Source organism: Sebastes fasciatus, chromosome 11 (assembly GCF_043250625.1).
Source record: "Sebastes fasciatus isolate fSebFas1 chromosome 11, fSebFas1.pri, whole genome shotgun sequence".
In the NCBI taxonomy this organism is placed as follows: Eukaryota; Metazoa; Chordata; class Actinopteri; order Perciformes; family Sebastidae; genus Sebastes; species Sebastes fasciatus.
In genome coordinates this window covers 7,538,848-7,561,322 of record NC_133805.1, presented here as the reverse complement: position 1 = coordinate 7,561,322, position 22,475 = coordinate 7,538,848, and the positions used below count along the sequence as shown (strand labels likewise).

Here is a 22,475-nt window from a genome sequence, read left to right as displayed (position 1 = left end):
CATGTTTAAATGTTATACATGTCATACATGGATTCTGACTACAATGTTAGAATATTAAATTACTAAAATGTAAATAGCACTATCCTTCTATTGGCTGTACTTTTTGATACCAAGGACATGAAGCTATTTGTGTCTTTAACTTGAATGCAATGAGGTAGTCACAAATTGAATTATACATCTTCAAAATCAGTTTGTTTTGGAGAAAATGAACAGAATCAGTCAGGACAGGTCTCTCAAAGTAGAGTGAGAGCTAAATCTCTTAAATATGAGCTAAATGTACAAAGACACCCAACACAGAATAACCTCATACACCTTTAGTCTATGCAAAATGTACATGTTCTCAGTTCAAATATCAACAAGTACACAACTCAAATGCTCGTTAAATGACAAACAGGGGATTCCCATGTTCAAAATAGCTCACACAGGTATATCTTTCCTCTGTACATGTAAGGTTAAGTTTATATTTATTATTTATGCTCAAGTATACGGAGAGCCACCCAATGTCAAATCCAGTGCAACTTCAAAATCCAGATTACATGTTTGATTATCTAAAATGATGAAATGATACAGGTTCCACATTTACCCATCGAAACAAACTAAAAAAGCTACAGCACTTCAATATGAAGTGGACTTAAAGGTGATCACCCCTTCACTGGTCAATGCAAAGACAAACAGAAACAACTCAAACAACTGTTATTAAACAGATATTGGGGTCCCATAGTTAGAGCAGCTTATGAAATAATAAATCATGAAATGTAAAACGGATAGTCATATCCTTACATGTATATATATTTTTTGTAGAGCATGATTTTGCTCTAATACCCTCCTTAACTATCAACCCAAATGGAAATGTTATTATGGAACAGCACAATAATATAGTATAGGTGTAATGCTGCTCTTCACACACCTTAAGTTTCAAGAATACAAAGAACAATTCAGTCATTTAAAATAACAGCAATAAAATGACACATTATCATTTTGAAGTCAAAGATATGATCAATGAATGTTTGCTCAATATGAAAAGGTGACGAGAAGTGTACCTTTGCCACAGTTATTTACAGACGTTATGAGGCAGCTGTTTGTACAGAAATGAAGACACTAATCCTCCTATATTCTGTCCTACGTTTGCAAACTCTTTGTATAATGTCAGCTGTTTGTTCAGTCCCTCCGTACACAAACATATATTGAAATTTATTTGGTCCAAATATTTAAACGTAAGGCAAAAGACGAGTGTGAAAAAAGAAATATCACAATTAAGTGTTAACTGTTGTATATAACGCTCATCCTTTTTTTTTTATCAATTTTGTGCAAAATCCATCTTGCAATTTGTGTTTTTGAGGATGTATCAGGCTCAGTGTTAAAGCTAGAGTGAAAATACTGGCATCATATGAAACTAGAAAACCTAAGAAATCCATTGGCACCAACCATGTTTTACTATCTTGTCAGCAAGGAGGCTAAATAACGCTCCAAACTTGCGCTCAATTTTAGCAAGGAAAAAACTGGCATGGCCATTTTCAAAGGGGTCCCTTGACCTCTGACCTCAAGATATGTGAATGAAAATGGGTTCTATGGGTACCCACGAGTCTCCCCTTTACAGACATTCCCACTTTAAGATAATCACATGCAGTTTGGGGGAAAGTCATAGTTAAGTCAGCACACTGACAAATCTCCCTTTAAGGTACATATTGAACAAAAATGTGCGATTCATCGCGATTAAATATTTTAATCGACTAACAGCCCTACCCAGAATGCTTAGAGGAGAGATTGAACTGCGCAAATGATAGTACTTGAATATAGTATAATCTGGGAACTGTATACTGTATGTTATGAACAGCAAATATCAGAGAAATATACATTGTATAAATGTATAGAATGTGTCATATATACAAAATATTACAAAGCTCCAAACATAATGTGGAGTGCATGTGAAATGTCTTTATGTTGTTCCTCTCTATCTATGGTTGCTGCTGGTATTGTCCCTCTGTGGCGGTGTAGAAGTCATCCAGGACACTCTGCATGTACTCAAAGGTGGGCCGTTCTTCGGGTTTGTTCTTCCAGCAGGTCATCAGGATCTCGTAGAGCTCGGCGGGACAGTTGTCGGGCTGAGGCATCCGGTAGCCGCGCTGTATCGAGGTTATCACCTCTACTTTGGTCATACCTGAGGACAATATGCAAAGCTTGAGAATGAAATCACCAGTAGAGGGCAGTAATGCTTCATACCACTAAGAGCCCAATACCCACATACTACCACACTATTTTGTATGCCAGAAAAAAAATTAGTATGTACCAAAAATAGTATGTCAAATGCAGTATGCCAAAAATACCAGGATGTCCTACTACATCCGGTCGCATTTTGCAGTATGCAAGCCAGCATGGCTATTCTGCCACAAAAGCCGCAGGTGCAACTAGTTTGTGGTAATTTGATCAGTAGTTTCTTTGTTTAAGAAAATGTCAATATCCACTGCTATAGCACAATCTCAAATGACCTGATAGGGTTGTTCCAGGAAGGTTACACAATCCTTGAAAAGGAACCCCTGCATCAAAATGTAATCATAAAGCTTTTAATCTTTCAGCTGATAATGTAATACACTTAATCTAATACTAATACAGTCTTATTAAAGGTCTTATTGATAATAATTTTATGTAGACAAATCATTTAAAAACAAATAATTCATCTACAGAATCTTATTATGATTGTGAATTAATATTATATTATTATATATATATATATATATATAAATGTATATACATTTACTGAATTGTTATTTATTATTACAATAATAAATCGTGCAGCAACTTAGAAAAAAAAAATCTTCAAAATTAACAGGATTTACAATTCAAGTTTAAACTTTTTAATGCAGCAACAAATTGGTCAAAACTTAAACAGGAATTGAAATTCCAGTATATATGTATATAGTATATAAACATTTAATTAAATTGAAGGGATTGGCCCCATTGTCACCGATATCCGATCCAGCTATTGGAGTCAGTATCGGCCTGATATCTAAACCGGTATCGGTGCATCCCTAGCTAAAACGGAGCGTTTCAGACAGAAGGTGAATACAGGTATATTCAGACAGACAGTATGAGAAAAATAATAATGTTTTTTGAACATTAAAGCATGTAAACATGTTCTAGTAGAAACCCCAAATACAAATATGAACCTGAAAATGAGCGTGATATGTCTCCTTTAAGATGTTTACCTGGATATGGGATTTTCCCGTAGGTTATAATCTCGTAGAGCAGAACTCCGAAGGACCACATGTCTGACTTGATGGTGAAGGAGCCGAAGTTGATGGCCTCTGGAGCGGTCCACTTAATGGGGAATTTGGCTCCTGAGGAGGACACGCACACAGTTACACACAAGGTTATATTTAAATTATACAAGGATATCAAATTAATGAGATATGTAAATGATAATAACTGTATGTAAATAACCCATATACTCCTCCACAACTGTGCGTGCAAGATGTAATGGAAGGTTCAGATTCTATTTATGGTCCTGCATTTATTTTTAATTTTCCTATTACTGTAGTTTCAGTGTCTCCTGATTCCAGATCAGTGATCAATCAGGTTTCATGTTTTGACACATTCTCTCCCACCTATCTCTCTGAACAGCGTTGTGTACTAGACTGTATCTGACTGGATAAAAGGAAATGGACCCAGTGTGTGGTTTGAGGCCATCGAGGGCGTTGGTCACTGCGGTACGGGCTTGAAAAAGTGGAGCAACTGGTAAATGAAACCAAAACACATTGGTGTCCACAAATAGGTCGCCAATTCTGCTTCTAGCTCTCAAAAGGGGATTTTTATTTGAATGTGTTGCAATGAATCTATCCAGTCAGGGAGTCAGCTCATTGGTGATGAGGAAAAAACAACCCCTCTTACACAAGACAACAATGGACACACAAAGACACAAAGGTTACCCTCTCTGGCCGAGTACTCGTCGTCCTCTATGACTCTTGCCAGACCAAAATCGGCTATTTTACAGAGCAGACTCTCTGACACCAGGACGTTAGCGGCTCTCAGGTCTCTGTGAATGTAGTTCTTCTTCTCTATATACGCCATGCCCTCCGATATCTGCAACAGCACAAGGAAAGTAATGGTGTACAAGAACGGCACTGTGTGGTCATTATCCCAATCACTGTGAACTGAACATCTTGTATAGTGACCGGAATAAAAAGTGAAATAAGACATCCTACATTTGGATTTGGTTTATTGACTAAATTATTAATTATTAAATGAAAACAATTGTCAATTAAATATTGATTAATTGCAGTTCTATAACAAACACAACTTAACAAATAATCACAATGCCAGTCATTCATATTAATTTTACTCGCGTTAACTAAAAACACTGCAAATAAAAATGTTTTTCTTTTTATATTTTCATTCCATCCCAGGTCACGCCTGTTAGCTTAGCTGTGCTTTACAATATAAATTGATTCATTTCTCATTTAAAGCTGAAGTAGGTGAGATTGGAGCCTATATGATTAAAAAAAGTTATTTTTATAAAACGGTCGCTATATCGTGACAGTAGTACATGAAACAGGTAATCTGAAAAACATCATGTTCCTCTGTGTCCTCCGGTGTTCCTAACGGCATCTGCAAGATTTCACAGACCGGAGGAAAACAAGCAGTCGGAGCTGATCTGAGGTCTGCTGTCCATCTGCTGTCTATGAGAGCCGGCTGTCAATCACTCGCGCACTCTGACCAAACGGTCAAACTAGATCAAATATGAATCAATATTATGTTACGTTAATGCCTATTTCTCTCCTCAAATGTTTTCAGAATCATCTTGTAGTGCTCGGTTTAGCTGTAAAATGAGAAAGTTTGTGACGCATTGTAAAATCTGTTGAAGGAATGCCAAGTTCCGGTCACAGAAGTCTAGTTTTCTCTCAGAACACTTGAATCACAATATGCTGAAAGGTCATTGTGGAATTTTTGCTCAGTGAAGCCGGAAAGAATACTGCCCACTGCCACTTTAACCTTTAGTTACACTCATCAAAGAGCAACAGTCATCTTTTCCGTGTGCAGAGATTTCAAGGAAAAAAATGATTTAATCATTTTCTATGAGGTTTCCTGCAAAGAATTACATCATTTGCTAATAATTAAAGGCAACAGTAATTTCCTCGAAGGAACCGCTCCATCTATGTCTAAGTAAAGATTCATGAATATTTATTTATTATTGGAAACTTTATCGGTGAAAAGTCATATTTCTGCTTTTTGTTACGGTTCCTCATTTCAGTTCAGCAATGGAAACAGTGACGTTCTGTCTGTTTCACAACAACAGCGGACAGTGAGCCGTGAGAAAAAAGAAAGACATTGTGGTCAGTGTGCAAATCACCTGCGCTGAGAAATCGATGAGCTTTGGTAGTAGAAGTCTGCATCCTTCGTCGCTCTTTAAGAAGTCTAGTAGGCTCCCTAAAGACAAAACAATAAGAAACAATGTCAGTGTCTTGTATGTCTACGTCCATGTGTGTGGTGTACTGCATACTTACTTATGTATCCATGTTAGCTGTGATTTTAATCTACTTTTTTAATGTTTGTTTTTTGCTAACCTGCTAATTCTCCTTTTTAAGTCTGATCTAAATTGTTAAATATTAGATTAGATTTTTTTTAAGTTAATTTTCTTTTATGTAAGGGATAATGTACAGTGAGCCGGTCATTGCTGTGAAATAAAAAAACCTGACAGGGTCTACCCCGCCCTCAAGGGGTTTATTTCACAACAATAACCCGCTATCTGTACATTATCCCACTTATTACACGGCTTCTTACTTAAGAAATCAACAATTTGACACAAAAATGGTCCGCCAGAGTCCGACATCAGAACTGCGCCCATAGCAACGGTCTGTTATACATAGCAATGGTCTCTTATACGTAGCAACGCTCTGTTATGAAGAAATGACAGACCGTAGAACGCCTTCATGGACCAATCAGAATCGAGTATTCAACAAAGCCGTGTAATAATGTGTGTTAGCAACTTCCTAATTATGTACCTCGGGTTTAGAGCACATGGAGAAACTTAATCTCACCTGGTAGAAAAGCATGAGTGCTTTTAGTCGTATTTAGAACACGATGTAGTGGTGCAATTCAGCCTCTTGTGACCAAAATGAGTGTTACAACAAACACAACAACAAAAAATTCACCTGCCAAAACGTTATTTTCACCTGTTTTAACCGATGAAAAAAAAAAAGTAGAAAAAGGATCCTTTTTTTCCACCTGTTCGTAAGTCATAAATTCAGGAGAGAAAACGATTTAGATCAGACTTTGAAAATGGTTCACCAGAATTTTTTTTTTTTTTTCACTTGCCACTCAGGGCTTCCGTATCCTCCTCTGTGACATATGACCAAGGATCTATGTGTGGTCACATGAATACTGTATGGCACAATACCAAGCTGCTGACATTTGCACTTCTTATTACTGGATGCTTATTCTCATGGGATATACTCATTGGAAGTTGCTCCAGATAAGAATATTAGCTACATGTCAAAAATAAAGCTAATTTATTTACCATTTGACATATACTCTGTGATGATATAGATGGGTGGCGTCTTGGTGACGACAGCGTAGAGCCGCACCAGCCTGTCGTGCTGCAGCGTCTTCATGTGGTTGGCTTCTTCCATGAAGGCTTCGACCGTCATGGTGCCCGGCTTCAGCGTCTTCACCGCCACTGTGGTTGCGTTGTTGTAGTGAGCTGATTTAAAAAAAAGTAAAGAAGGAGGGTGATAGAAGACAGATTTGGGGAAATGGAGAATATTTATGAATTTCCATGAAAGTATGAAACCATCTGCTTGACATGCATGCTTAACTTTTGAGCTATGGTGACTAATGGACAATTTCCAACAGGCTATAACTCTGAAAAAGAGCATTTCTTATTCCGCTATAACATTTTAAACAGTCATTGATTCAACCCTAAAGTGTGAAACCATTTCCAAATGACATATATAGTCAGTGAACTGTTTTCAGATTAAAGATTATATCGTATATACCAATTATTACTCAATTTTCCATGGAAATTGTTGTGATAAACATACGTAAGAGCTAAAGGAAAAAAAAATGCAAATCACAGGAAGTAACACTATATTTCCAGTTTAAGGTTCAGTTACAGCTGAGAAAGTGGAAAATAAATGACGTTTGTGTGCGTTAGCCTGTTACATTTAAATAATCTGAGGTTTATTTAAGTTGAAGCTGAAATATTACTAGATGTTGTGGACAAATATGTGTTTATGCTAGTTTGAGAAACTTAAAGGGACACTCCAGCAATGTAGTATTGCATTTCCATGAAGTTTGGGGACTTTGTTGCAACAAACAGATCGAAAAAAAGTGGTCGAAATTGAATAAGTAGAGGTCAAGATATCCTGACTTTTAACCCCTATGGGTCAAGCTCCAACTGGATCCCATATTTCCCATAATGCAACTGAATATCATCATATCATCTTTAATAGCCCTGATTACATCAAGGTGTAATTCATACTGTAATTTCATTTCATTTCATTTTCACTGCGCAATTTAATTTTTCCACTTGTGCGATTTTGTTAATAGTCTGTTTATTATCAATATTGTACATACTGCTCCTATTTTTATACTTCCTTCTATTTAAATGGTTCATATTTTGTTTCACTTTGTTTAGCTCTTTTTTTTTTTACTGTGTTAGCTGATGCTTCTTGTTTTTTGCACTATCCCCTTTGCTGCTGTACTATGCACATTTCCCCACTGCGGGACTAATAAAGGAATATCTTATCTTATCAAAGCTCCCTTCAGAATCACAGATTACACAACTGTTTCACACACTTTAGTATTGCTGACTAGTAAACTGATCTTGATCTGATCTAAAATCAGTGGAGTGCCCCTTTAAAAGGGTATTTCTGCCATTTGTTCCATTTGTTTAAATTTAAAGGCCCTGAAGACCCACACAGGTGTTTTCACTTTCACTTCTCACACTCAGCAGGTGGAAACGAGGGACAAAATTGTGCATAGTGACGCGATGGCTTTGGTAACAGTAAAGTAAACAACGATATACTGTAGGGGGAAGTCAGGTAAAATGGGCCACTTTTTGGTAAATGATTTATAAGACCATCAAATAAGCTATGCATGAGATCTAATCTATTTTTATAAATTGGCGTGTGTCTCTTAAATATTTAATTGTTAAAAAATGTGAAAAAGTATAATTGTTTTGGAATTCTGAGAGTTAGAGTATCAGCCCTAATCCAAACACATCGCTTTACCACAATGAATAAACATCTATGATATTCTCACATATACAGTAGCTTTTTAAGATTGAAACAATCCTTTTAACACTGATAAGTAAACTTTTTTTGTATTTATTCAGTAGTTTTTCAGTGTATTTCATGTAATACTACCAATAATAATAATAATAATAATAAGTTAATAATTATTATCACAAATATAAAATTAACCTTGAACCATGACCCGACTTCCTCATCGTCACCCACCCACACAGATAACAAAAACATCACTTTTTCACCACTATGTTGGTATATACTTCCCTCTTGTTTCTTAGAATTGCAGCTGTAGCTGTGTACATGCTTAAAGGTCAATCAAAGGGACATGTTTTTTAAAACAAAAAATAAACCCGACAGTCTTTACTCCCTGTAACATAAGTAAGTATCAGACCACAGCAAGGTTTGTATATAAAACTGCAATAAAACTCTACACACCCCTTTCTCTTTCTCTCTCTCTCTCTCTGTGTGTGTCATCACCACTCCCAAACTCCTGATGCAAATCTCCTGTCAGACTCAAACATTTCCTACATAGATAATAAAACTGAGATACGACACTAAAATAAAAAGTAAATCTGGAATTACCGCCTCGTGGTTGGATGCCTCTGCCAACACAGCCGATGAGACTGTAATCAGGCCATTAAATAGGCGTTATCAGTCACTATAAGCCCCATAGATGTGGGTCAATAGGGGCCTACTACACCCACTGGTAGGTTTTTATCATCTATTCACATGGTAGATCACCGAAAGAAGGTATAAAAGAACATGACAGCTACCTTTAGCGGCTGTTGTAATTATGACAGGAGCAGAAGCGGAAGTCATGCGCCTTAGTATAGGCAGTGTCTGATAGTGTGAAACTCACCCAGAAGACCGGAGTTTACATCCCATGTGAAACCAACAATGTATTCATAGTTATTTTAACCCAAAACACAATGTTTTTCTCTAAACTTAGCTGTTTTTTGTTGCTTAAACCTAAAGAAGTTGTAGTTTTGTTGCCTAAACCTAAAATAACGTTTTGTTTGTGTTCAAAACGTGACGTTTCAATCAATTTTACAACATGTTAGAACGTGTTGCTTTTAACTTTCACTGCACGTTTACAACGTAGTAGGTGTAGTAGGCCCCTAATGACCCAAATCTATGGTGCTTATGGCAACTGATAACGTCTATTTAATGGCCTGACAACAGTCGAATCCGGTGCCTAACCAGTCAAGTTACAGTTTATATCCATGTTTGTCCAAAATGTCATCACTTCATCATATTATCCTGTTAGACATCCGTGTGAAATTGTCATAATTAGCATATGAATTCTTGAGTTATGGCCAAAAACACGTTTTGTGAGGTCGCAGTGACCTTGGCCTTTGACCTTTGACCACTACAATCTAATCAGTTCCTCCTTGAGTCCAAGTAGACGTTTGTGAGAAATTTTCTGGTCCAAGAATGGTACCGACGTACTGATGGACAGATGGACAACCCTAGAACATAATGCCTCCGGCCACAGCTGTCGCCGGCGTGGAGGCATAACAAAACAGTCTTTACTACAGAGGCATGCATGAACACAATTGAGCATATTTTCAGAGAAAGCAGTCAGTTCTGACTAAAACTATGTAATACACCTAATGGGTAACAAAAGAAGGAAGTCATTTTTGTTTTAATTAGGGGGAAATGGAACTTCCCTGTAGCCTGCTGTTCACTTCTGCAGCGCTGAATTTGCAGAAATGAGACAATGGAGTTAGAAATCCTCAGACGTAAAAAACCCTCCTGTTCACTCAACCACCAAAGTCAAGGTGCCATTTGCAGGAGATTTAAAGGTTCTCTGTACGATATCCAGAGCATTAATAAAGCATCAAACAGCAATTTGCTATGAAAAGATATAAAGGAGTAATGTCTACCTGAGTAGAGAATGAAGTCACTTTCCCTCTGTGTGTGTTGTCAGAGTTTTCGCACGTGCTTTTTAGTGCATCTTAGTGCATGTGAGCGTGCCCCACTGGCTAGCTCACGGCCGGCGATCTGCACTGCGCTCATATGGGGGTTATAAACTGATAACGCCGTCCCGATCAACGTCGTTGTCGTGGAAGCGTAGCGCCTAACCTCAGGTTAACACTGTTAGCTCTGTCAGCACTGTTGCCGTTGTTAGCACCGTTAGCTGCGAGCCACCTGATCAGCTGTCGCCATGTTGAGAGCCATGTAGAGGCAATAGAAATGCTCTGAATTTCAAATTTTGTATTTCATTTGTTTAACTATCTGCATTGTGAGAAAATTATATTGATTAATTAATGTGATTCTGTGTCCTCTTCCTATTTTTTGTTGTCAGACATTTCAGTGAAATCTGACTCAGACACTGTAAAATGCAAGTTGTCTTCTTGGTAACCACAATGACATCTTAGAACAAATGAGGTTTACTCATGGCCAACTACTGAATACTGTGGTTGTACTGGCCAGGACAACCACATATGCATTGCACGAGATGTGCCCTTTTTTGTAGTTTCCAAAACAGCAGATTTTTTACGTGAGGTGTTGTTGTTAACCCCCTAACCTGAGGGCCCAGTGTGCTGTTCTTTGTCACGTGCACCTCCGGCTTTGTGGAAGCTAAAACTCCCACCAGCCTAGCTCTCAGGATTTTTGAAACACACAAGGAGGACCTTAGGGCGCTCATTGTGGTCCCACAGGGGGTGAAGAGGGCATAAGAAACCTTTCCTAGTCAACGTAATTGAGGCACATATTTCTATTCTCTTTACTCACCCATCCAGACTTCTCCAAACTGCCCCGCTCCGAGTTTCTTCACCATCCTAATAGAATCTTTGGAAATCTCCCAGGCATCTTTATCCCACGGCTTCTGAGCTTTGGGTTTCACACATGAGCGGTCCAGTTTACGACACAGGCCGTCCGGTTTGTCTGGAAGGTACACACACACACACACACACACACACACGCACACACACACACACACACACACCCACACATCAACTGAGAACTAAAATTGTCACTAAAACTAAAGCTGTCAAAGTTAACGCGATAAAAGCTTGTTAACACAAATTTGTTTTAACACCACTAATTTTGTTAACGCGACTTGCAATTTTTAGGTTGTAGCGGGCTCAGTGTTAAAGCTAGAGAGAAGATGCTGGCATCGTATGAAACTATTCATACTATTATATTACATTTCTGCCAATAGTTCCCCCTAAATGCTCCACACTGTTCTTTTAAGCGCCTTTATTCCAGCGCTGTACTCACTGTGGTAGTGTTTGATCATGCTGCCGATGTCCAGGAAGGATATTTTAGGAGAGATGTAGTAGCCGCCATTATCCATCATCCTGATCTTATAGTGTTTGACTGAGTCTGTCCCCTGGGCGTCCGCATCTCTGATGGACAATGAGAAACTTCCTGTGGAAGAATCAGCAAGTGACTGTGATAGTGATTTGAAATGAAACAGGAAGAACTCAATGTATTGACAGTGGGGTAATGTTTGTGATTGTAGCTCGGTCTCTCAGGGCTGTCGTGATTTCCATACCTTTTGATGTTTCACTTTCCCTGATAAGATAAGAGCCGGGTTTGTTTGCAGGCGCCAGCAGCTGCCTCTCTGCATCTTTTCTTGTGATGTCCTTGAAAAACCACCTGCAATGAACAAAGAATGCACTGAATATACAAAATGGACATATTTCTTCTATTCATATTGACTTTCCACTTTTTTTTTTTTACAAATGGCACCTTGGTTGTCTCAAAGCTTTCAATATTATTCACTCTACATTGCAATGTTAATTGTCAGCATGATACAAAACATGTGTCAAATCAAAAGCCGATTATTGGGAACCAAAACAAAAGTAATTTATTTAGATACAGCTACTCACTCCTCTGTTTCCATGGTGTTAGCTTGGGCAACATAATTGCACGGGATGAATCCTTCTTTGTTGGTTGTCAGTGACTTTGCTTTCCACCACTCCCCGTGTCTGCAGGAAATATCAATCTATTTTAGCACAACTGTTGTTTTTCTTTGATTGTCAGTGAGCACAGGGCCGACTTAAGGCAAAGGCCATATAGACAGTCACGTAGGGCGTAACCCTCTGGGGGTGCTGGTTCCCCTCTGAAAAATAAAAAATTAAATAAAATTAAATAAAATTAAATAAAATTAAATAAAATTTAAAAAAAATTAAATTAAATTAAAATTAAATTAAATAAAAAATGCCAGTGGGCACCTTTCCTCATTTTCTGCTTTGAGGTAACAAATAAACAAATAAAGAAAGAAAGAAAGAAAGAAAGAAAGAAAGAAAGAAAGAAAGAAAGAAAGAAACACACTTTTCACCCCTGTAACCTTCTTTCTCACACTTTCATCTGCCCGGCCGCACTTATTTGATAATAAAAACGCAAATTTTGAACACTTTCAAGCCAACAATATCAGGGACCAATTGTTTATTTATATTATAATAAATACAGTTTTTATGAAAATAAAATCTTAATTTTTGTCTAAAAACCATTGTGATGTCTGATGTGTGTTGCGGTTTACGGGGCTAGGGTTAGGGTTCTGGGGGGTTGAACCCTAACAATAAACCTAGAGCAGCGCCGCTGCCATAGTCCAATTCCAAATTTCGCTTTGTGCACCAAAAGGGCTAGAGCTGGCCCTGAATGAGCATCTTCAGTATAAGGGTCTGAAAGTGCTAGACTAGCCTCTTGAACCCTGATTTCTCCATTAAGTTCCATATTAAGTGGCTTTAAAGCAGATAAAAATAAGAAAAAACATAAGAAATACTATATTCATCAGCCTGTTCCAACACTTGTAATTATATGAAGCTTACAATGAGAGGATCAATGTTTTTTTAATGGATGCACCACTACATCAAATAAAAGTTAGTCTCATATCTGAAGCATCATTTAATGAGTACTTCTTCTGAAATATATTGGTATCATTTGAACTTTTGGATCTTCATTAGAATTTAAAGTATTCTCTGTGAGTTTGAACACTTTCTTGGTGACACAAGAGTCTGTAATGGCGGATGGACCAGTGGGTCTATCAAGGTTGAAGAGGTTACGGTGGACTGTACCCGACCCTGACAGTCTCCTCATGGTATGCAGCTGAAACAGTGCTCCGTGTCATAGCTTGTGACGGCGTTCATCGTTGGCTCTCGCCTTTCATGCTGCGCTATATAAATGATGAATAACATTTCTTGAAGTTGAATCAGTCTACAATCAATATCAGACACTCACTCCTCTAAGATTTTCAGCTTTTCTCCTTTCTTGAACCCCAAGTCGTCGGGATGCACAGCTTCATACGGGAAAAGGCCGATCACAGTTTTACCAACGTTTTGCTCTGATAGAGGAAACAGAAAAAAGATATTGACGTGTTAGATACTGTACAACAAAAATAAATATTCCTACATTTTATTTTAATCCTGCAATCTGTGTCACGAGCAGGGCAAGCATTCACGTCAGACAGAGGTTTAAGACACGATGAACAAACCCACAAATAAGTGTGAGTACACAGTGTGTCTGTACATAGATGTGTCATGGGGGTTTTGAGTTGGCTCACGAACATTTTAAGAAAGTCTATCTATAGCACTTGTCTCACTCAATATGTACCATCGACTGTATATAAGAAGTGGACGGAATCACCGTGGCGTCGCCCATTGGTTTATGGACTGCCGTTTTGAAGTATCAAATTCATCATTTTGGACGTCGCCATCTTGGTTTTTGGCAACCAGAAGTGACACGAGAGGATGGAGCTAAGTACAACCTTATGCAGAATAAGACATTTTCAGTCGACCAAAAAGCTTATAATTAACTTTCATGAACTGAAAACACTGTGAAAGGGTTAAAGTTCTAAGACAACTCTCAGACGGATGGGACATCGCCGTGGTAGGTTTCTCATAGACTTCTATACAATCTGACTTCTTTTTGCAACCAGACGAGTCGCCCCCTGCTGGCTATTAGAAAGAATGCAAGTTTAAGGCACTTCTGCATTGGCTTCAATTGGCAATAAAACTACAACTTCTTTAGGTTTAAGCAACAAAACTACAACTTATTTAGGTTTAGGCAATAAAACTACAACTTTTTTAGGTTTAGGCAACAAAACTACAACTTATTTAGGTTTAAGCAATAAAACTACAACTTCTTTAGGTTTAGGCAACAAAACTACAACTTCTTTAGGTTTAGGCAACAAATCTACAACTTATTTAGGTTTAGGCAACAAATCTACAACTTCTTTAGGTTTAGGCGACAAAACTATAACTTCTTTAGGTTTAAGCAATAAAACTACAACTTCATTAGGTTTAGGCGACAAAACTACAGCATACCTTCCATCTTTTGGAACACCTGACCAGGTAGCAGGGAGCTATTCTGAAAAGGCAGACAAAGAATTTTCAGGGTCAGAAACAATGTAAATGTTATATGTTCACAAAGACATCTATCTATCTATCTATCTATCTATCTATCTATCTATCTATCTATCTATCTATCTATCTATTTATCTATCTATCTATCTATCTATCTATCTATCTATTTATCTATCTATCTATCTATCTATCTATCTATCAAGTGACGCAGTTGTCACTTCTAGACTTCAGACTTTCGCAATCTGTTCATTTCCCTCTGCTAGACGTAATCGTTGGAGACGGGGAAGTTCTGTTCATTAGGAAATATCTGAATCACTATTTTTCCGAATCATTAGGAAATCTGAATTGTAAAAATACTCTCTCAGGAACTGAATAATTTAACTTTCACATTCTCCATTTGTTAATTTTTTTTACTGTAAAAACCATAAAATGCATGATTTTAATGCTTGATTTTCACTTTTGCTTAAGTTAACACAGAGAGCAGCACATCAGAATCTTATCTTCTATAACTAAGAAATTCTGCTTTAGCTCGGCCCAGCTGTCTGACTACTTACTATGTTGCTTTTTGTTTTGGAGGTGGGGTCTCTGACATAGTGCGTGTGGTCGGTACGTACAGGCGGCTGGTTAGTCTTCCCCTCCACACCTCCGCTCACACCTCCGCCCAGCGTGGACTTCATACAGCCCATGCTGCCTGCAGGAGGAAGTGAGAAAAAGGAAGAGTGAACTGGACTGTTACACATTTACCATTTACAGCTATTGAAACAAACAACACTTTAGACGTTTGCTACCAAACACCTGTGACTTTTCAGCTCAAAAATAACACAGAACCAAACCAGTGACATTATTTTTTTTTTATTTTCCATCCCTTGGTGTTTAAAAAAAGTCAAAGAGGAAATGCACATGCACACATTTAGAAACAGACAAGCACAGGTGTAGCCTACACATTATTGGACATGCTCTGCTCAAATGATGAATGAAATTGTCTCTAAAGGACCATTACACTGATTATAACACATCTCTATGTCAGATTGGAACAGTGAACGCGATACCTCAGGAACGCCTGTAGGGAATTCCTGCATATTTGGCACAAACATCCACTTGGACTCAAGGATGAACTGATTAGAATTTGGTGGTCAAAGGTCACTATGACCTCACAAAACACGTTTTGGGCCATAATTCAAGAATTCATATGCTAATTATGACAACTTCACACAAATGTCTAACAGGATAAAATGATTAAGTGATGACATTTTGGAAAGACATGGATGTAAACTGAAACTGGACTGGTTGGAACAACCTCGAGGCGATTCAAATTCTAGTTTAGGAAGATGAATAGCACTCTTATGTCTGTCCGTTACGTATGGAGCTAGAGCCAGGATCAGTAGTACAAATTCCTTCCTACTACTGTGATGTCACACTTCCTGGATTGGAAAATAACCATTGCAAAATCAGAGAATATCGAAGGAGTTGTTAACTAAATTACAGTAAGAGTTTAATTGGTCTTGGTTCTAGTAAACTGTTTTCATGTCAGCATAAATACTGTTTCTGAAATGTTCACAGTGACAAGGGTATAATTCTGGAGTAAAAAAACTGAACCCTTTAAGAGTTTCTTGCCTTCGAAATGATCAGTATACGCACAATATACCTTTAATTGGTAGCAGTCCAAAAATATGACTTAAATCTATAAGGAAACTCTTAAATTGTAGTGGTAGTGGTAGTGGTAGTGGCACTGCGCTGTACTCTGTTCTGCTGTCAGCATCTCATCCCAGTCCATTCAGTGTAATAAAAAAATTATTGCTGCAGTTTTCTGTATTGTAGTGTTTTATTGTGGCTTGAGGCCGGTCTGTTTTCTGGTAACCAACAGGAAGCCCACAAACACTGACACACCATCACATTTGCACACAAGCACATACAGATACGTACACAACCAAACTACCGCTAAATCTTTAAACCTCTCTGTGATGGTCTATAGTTGCCTCTTTGACAATGGATTGTTTATGATCGTTTTGTGCCTTCTGTCTTTTAACCACACTGACAGTTTGCATTTGAGATAAGTGTGTGTGGGCACTTTCAATTCTTACAGTACCAGAGTGCACAAAGTAATTTGCAAATTACCCTCATTACAGTAGATGTTTATATGCTATAAGGAAATGTGATAAGGATGCTCTCAGCCATACAGACTGAGAGAATAAAACCAGATTTTTGTCAAAGTTCCTATCCAGCAGAGGCTTGTGTTTTCTTTCCTGGCGGAAATCTGGCATATTTATTCAAGCTTTGGACCCATTGGAGAATATTTAACCACCTTTCCCAGCTTCGTTACCTTCAACTTTATTAATCTAGTACAGTATACTGTCGATTACTGTAAATGCTTAGTGTTTGCTTCCTCATTGTTTTGCTCTTTGCTTTTCTCTTCTTTCCTTATTTTATAAGCTTCCTACTTTCGGTTTACTCTGCTTGATGAAATCAGTATTGGTGTTTGGTAATGTTTACACTAGGGCTGTCACAGTAAACGCTTTGTTTTAACGCCACTAATTTCTTTCATGCATTAACGCAACTTGTAGCGGGATCAGTATTAAAGCCAGAGTGAAGATACTGGTATCATGTGAAACTACAAAAACTAAGGAATCCATTGGTACCAACCAAGGAGGCTAAATAACGCCACAAACATATGGTACATTTTGGTGAGGAAAAACTGGGATAGCCATTTTCAAAGGGGTCCCTTGACCTCTGTCCTCAAGATATGTTAATGAAAATGGGTTCTATGGGTACCCACGAGTCTCCCCTTTACAGACATGCCCACTTTATGATAATCACATGCAGTTTGGGGCAAGTCATAGTCAAGTCAGCACACTGACACACTGACAGCTGTTGTTGCCTGTTGGGCTGCAGTTTGCCATGTTATGATTTGCAGTACCTGTGAGAGTTTCTGGACAATATTTATCATTGTTTTGTGTTGTTAATTGATTTCCAATAAAAAAATGTAGAAATACATTTGCGTAAAGCAAGAACATTTGCCCACTCCTATGTTGATAAGAGTATTAAATACTTGACAAATCTCCCTTTAAGGTACATCTTGAACAGATAAAAAATGTGCAATTAATTTAAGATTAATCATGATTAACTATGGACGATCATGCGATTAATCACGATTAAATATTTTTATCAATTGACAGCCCTAGTTTAAACTAACTGACAGAATATAAAAATAATTGCTTCTATCAATTATGGGCCTACATATGTGCATATGTGAATCATCACCTCAATTTCAGATGTTTTGCTGACAATTCAAGAGCCCAGTTGAGTCCAACTGGCTATGATATTTCACTTTACCTTGACATAAAGAGCTTGTGGTGGTTGATCATTAAAATGTATTCACATGCCAGTCATTATATAGGTTTCTACTGGAGCAGGCATGCTCTTCTACACATTTGCTGGTTGCCGTATAGACTACATTTCTAGACAGGATGTGAAAAAGGTTAATAGAGTCATAAAGAGATAACACACACAAAAACAGGAATACTGATAGTAGCCTACTATTAGCACATAACACGTGCTGTAATGACATTTGACATGTGAAATGAGCATTGACTTAATGACATGGTGAATCACAGTTAAGTAGTCTAAACTGTTACAAAGAGATTATGGCCAAATGGGCAACGAGGTGAAGATGTAAGATAAGATAAAGTGCAGTGATTCGATGCAGTAGCCCACTAGCCTACATGTTGGTCTTAAATGAACACCTGTTTCTCTAAAAAAAGAAAAACAACGCTGTTGCTCCTTCTCCAGGAAGCTGATGTGCATGACTGAACACAAACAGAGATGCACTGAGCTAGTCCTGTGTGCCAGTAAATGCTCTTTAAAACAGCAGAAAACCTTGAACAGAAGTTAACAGGTGTACTTAGAGTAGAGTAAAGGGCCCTGGCCAATCAGAAAAGAAAGTAGGTCACCTACTCTATCAGGTTAATGAACAACCAACCATTGTTTACATACAATCCATTGTCATTTTGGGGGTGGGGGTTTTGGCCTCTAAAGCAGCTTAAAAGACACTTTGATAGTACACCTTTGCACTTACCCATGTCTACTGCACAATTGTACTTTTGCTCTAAAGCAATTTAATGAAGTTTGTGATGCAGGTTTGAGTAACAGCTTGCAAAACAATAGTGTTTAAAGTCCTCAAAGAGATTCAGGTGGCGAGAGCCCGGCCTGTAGGTCCACTGAAGAACTGGACAGACCTGAAAATGATGGGATTTCTTTCAACAAGTTCACACTGAACCCGACACCATGCTACCTAGCAGCTCTCTGAGGCTGTGCTTGGGCACACTAATGTTAACATGTGACCAAGCTAACATGCTGATGTTAAGCAGGTAGCCGATGCTTTTGTTTATCATCTTAGTTTAGCGTGTTTGCGCGCTAATTAACGCTAAACCCAAAGTAGGCCTATAGCTGCTGCTGATGGGAATGTCTTTAGTTTTTGCATGTTTTTGATCACATTGGACAAATTGAAACTTGTACCTGATGACGGCACAAGATGAAAAGACAGGGATTTTTTTATTTCAAAGTTTTTACAATTTATTCTGAGGGGGACATGAATGTGGCTCCGTACCAATTTTCAGGGGAATTCATCCAGCCCAGTCACACAGCAGTTCGTGAAATAGTCAGGAAATTTAATGTATTGATTCGTGTAGATAGACGTGAATTTACAATTTTTTTTTCGTGCTGGCCAGCACAAAATCAATTATGTTATCCATGTGTTGCTGGACATTCGTAGGAAAACACACAAAAAATACGTTGTTGAATGTCTCGAGACATTTCACTTAAAATCACAAATGTAAACCTCATTGGCCCTGTTCAGATCTGGTATTAAAATGCGTCCTTCACATGTGTCTTGAGTTGCTACTTGTGCTCCGATCTCACTTGCCCACTCTATATGCAAATAAGCACGTAGTAAACTCACGGTTAATACAGCAGAGGTCGTGACGTAAGACTACAGAAATGTCAGTAGTGATATCGTGAATTCGGGTACATTTTATTAACATTTTTATAACATCAAAATATAAGGTTTTTGGACCGGCGGTCCTGGAGACCTCCGCGCCACCGGCACCGCTGCCTTAGCCAGACAACAGTGGAGTACAGATCTTCAGAGAGCGTGGAAGAGAGAGAGTGAGCAGGTGGGCGGGCGGGTCTCAGCTAGGTGCAAAGCAGCGGAACAAAAGCACAGACACATCTCCGATTGTATGATAATAATGCACTTCCTGGGTCTAGTCTGATAGTTGTGGCACTAGAGTGGCCTAAAGGTCTAAAGGTCAAGGAGTCATTGTTTTTGGGCCATAAAATGTTGTGCCAATCCATCTAGTAGGTGTTAAGATATTTCACAGGATGAGTGAAAACTTTTACCAGCTGGTGACACTATAGGAAAAGTAGGGAGATCACCAAGGACAGTAGGATTCATCCTCAGGGGAATCTCTGTTGAGATATTTCAGTCCAACTCGGTAGACCAGCTGACATTGCCATCCAATCTAGCCATGTACATTCAATGCTAAAAGCGCTAAAACCTCCAATAGCGGCATAAACACTTTAACATTTACCCTCGTCTACCACATAATGGTACTTTTGTTCCTAAGGAAATTAAGTTTATGGCACAGTTTTGCATAATAGTATGCAAACAGAAGTGGTTATTGTCCTCAAAGATATTCAGATGACAGATTGAGGTCAGGGGCTGTCCTGAATCTGATTTAGATTTAAAGAGGGGAAAACAGGTCAAGCACCATCAACTCAATGGCAAACAAAAAAAAGTGGCACACCTGAAAACCAGAACTGGTGCTCAGTATGTTTGTCTAAGAAGAGGTTTATGAATCGAGATGACAATATACATGACTGTGTTTATGTAGGTGGAATAAAAAAAAGTTATAAGTATAAAGTGTTATAACCAACAGCCTGGCAGTTTGTTACTGGTTATGTGCTTTATTGGTTCATTGCCTCTGTTATATTTTTAACTTGACAGTCAGCAAACAGCCGGAAACCGAGGGTATGAACAGATTAGGAGCAGACACACACACACACACACACACACACACACACACACACACACACACACTCAGTGTGCTCTGCTATGACCAACGTATAAACTTCCTCCTTTAGCAATGGACTGAGCCAAAGGCTAAGTGGTGGAGGAATAGAAAGGAAGGGAGAGGACATACCGGTAAACCGCTGCAGAATCCAATGCAACAAATCTGAAAGCATATACTGCACATAGCCACCTAAAACCTACATCAAATTAAATTAAACCAGTGATTTATTACAGTTTATACAATATTCCTTTAATCCGATTATTAAAACCACGACTAACCACACTTGAATTTCCATAAAACTATCTATACTGAGTATGAAACAGTGCTCGGCTTTCCCGAAAATAACTGAAATAACTTTCAAATAAACGTTAAAAAATCACAGTTAAGCTGAACATTCCCATTCTAGTCACTCAACATTTACCTTTTTCCACAAATCAAACTCAATTACACATCTTTTTAACTCTTCTATTGTGCGTGTCTGTGCGTGAGTGGACAGACTGATAGCACACAATGACATGATGCACATCTCTGACTGGTGTCATTCACACCTCGCATGCCTTTGTGCTTACCTCTCTTACTGTGTATCCCTGGTTAAGGAGGAAACAGTTCATCCACTGTGAAGAAGTTGTTTTAGTCCTCTGATTACTTCTCCGTGTTTTTCACAGGCAATATTTGGCTCAACAAGTGGGTCAGCCGGTCGACATGGACTGTTACACTCTGCCTCCAGAATGAGGAACTTAGAAAAACTGCTCGGGGAGTGTTTTCTTACTGAAACTTCCTGGTACAATTGTCTAATGATTATTTGCATAATCAGCAACTCACACACGCACACACACAGACACTGGGGCACGGCACACAGATGGTCTTTTAGGTCTAAAGATATGGAAACAATACATTTGTTGATGTTTAAGTCGAGAAGAGTTTTATAATAATGTCATAAAAGACATGAACAAACAAAATCCCTTCAAGGAGTTCATGATTTTACGATTTTAACGGCCTACAGTATCACATTTCCTTATATATTTTCATCATTTGTTAATAATGGTTACATAAACATAACATATACAGTTTAATATTTACCAGTGTCATGCATGTTTTCGTGCCAACTTTTATAAATTCTCCCACAGTGCAACCTGTTGGCCAAACTGCAGAAGTACAAGACAAGAAAGTTTCCATATTGCTGTCATCAGTTATTTATTTTGTTTAGACACAGAGTAGAAAATATGGTTATAGACAGTCAGAGAAACACCTACACATTTAGCAGAATCATGCACCTGCCATATTTCTACATGCTGAATTATGAACAGCTGGGTTTACATAGTGTTGTTGAAGTGGGAGGGAGTCACTATACAGTCACGTGGCAGTTTACAACTCCAAAACCTGATTGAACGAGTATCTTCTTTTTAAAAAAAAGAGTTATATTCTGCCTATTATTATCATCAGCATGAACAAGAGTGAGACGCAGTCAAGCTGCGGTATTACAGTGAGATTATACGAAGTAAAACTAGGGAGAAAGTAACAACACTTTTTAACAGTGCATGCATGATGGTCTTTACAGGTGATGATTATGGGATGTGTCCGTTATTACACAAAGAAGCAGGAATGTAGTTCGGGCTCAATGTCAGAGACAGAAACTCTCACACAAACATGTTACTTACTGGAAGCTCCACTGAGTATTGCATATCTACATTTAAGGAAGAGTTTGACATTTTGGGAAATGCACTTATTGCACTTTACTGCCGGGAGTTAGGTGAGAAGATCGATACCGCTCTCATGTCTGTAGGGCTACACATGTAGCTGGAGCAAGCAGCTTGTTTAGCTTAGCTTAGATTTTTATCTTATTACACGTT

The 22,475-nt window shown here is 38.2% G+C and overlaps 2 protein-coding genes across 3 annotated transcripts in view; both read right to left on the bottom strand.

Moving 5' to 3' along the window:
* Positions 1-22,475, bottom strand: part of toe1 (target of EGR1, exonuclease) — a 442,640-nt gene that overhangs the window by 279,309 nt on the left and 140,856 nt on the right. The window lies entirely within an intron of this gene.
* Positions 300-21,367, bottom strand: lyn (LYN proto-oncogene, Src family tyrosine kinase). Of its 2 annotated transcripts, none has more exons than XM_074650242.1 (13): positions 21,195-21,367; positions 15,112-15,248; positions 14,519-14,561; positions 13,434-13,536; positions 12,083-12,181; positions 11,746-11,849; positions 11,469-11,618; positions 10,980-11,132; positions 6,512-6,694; positions 5,345-5,421; positions 3,924-4,077; positions 3,204-3,335; positions 300-2,158 (listed from the first exon to the last, which is right to left on the bottom strand). In XM_074650242.1, the coding sequence occupies exons 2-13, from the start codon at positions 15,241-15,243 to the stop codon at positions 1,956-1,958; spliced, it is 1,533 nt and encodes a 510-aa protein (XP_074506343.1). In that variant the 5' UTR covers positions 15,244-15,248; positions 21,195-21,367; the 3' UTR covers positions 300-1,955. The 2 variants fall into 2 exon arrangements, with proteins under 2 accessions (XP_074506343.1, XP_074506344.1); XM_074650243.1 differs by having other exon boundaries at positions 450-2,158; positions 15,172-15,248; positions 21,195-21,335.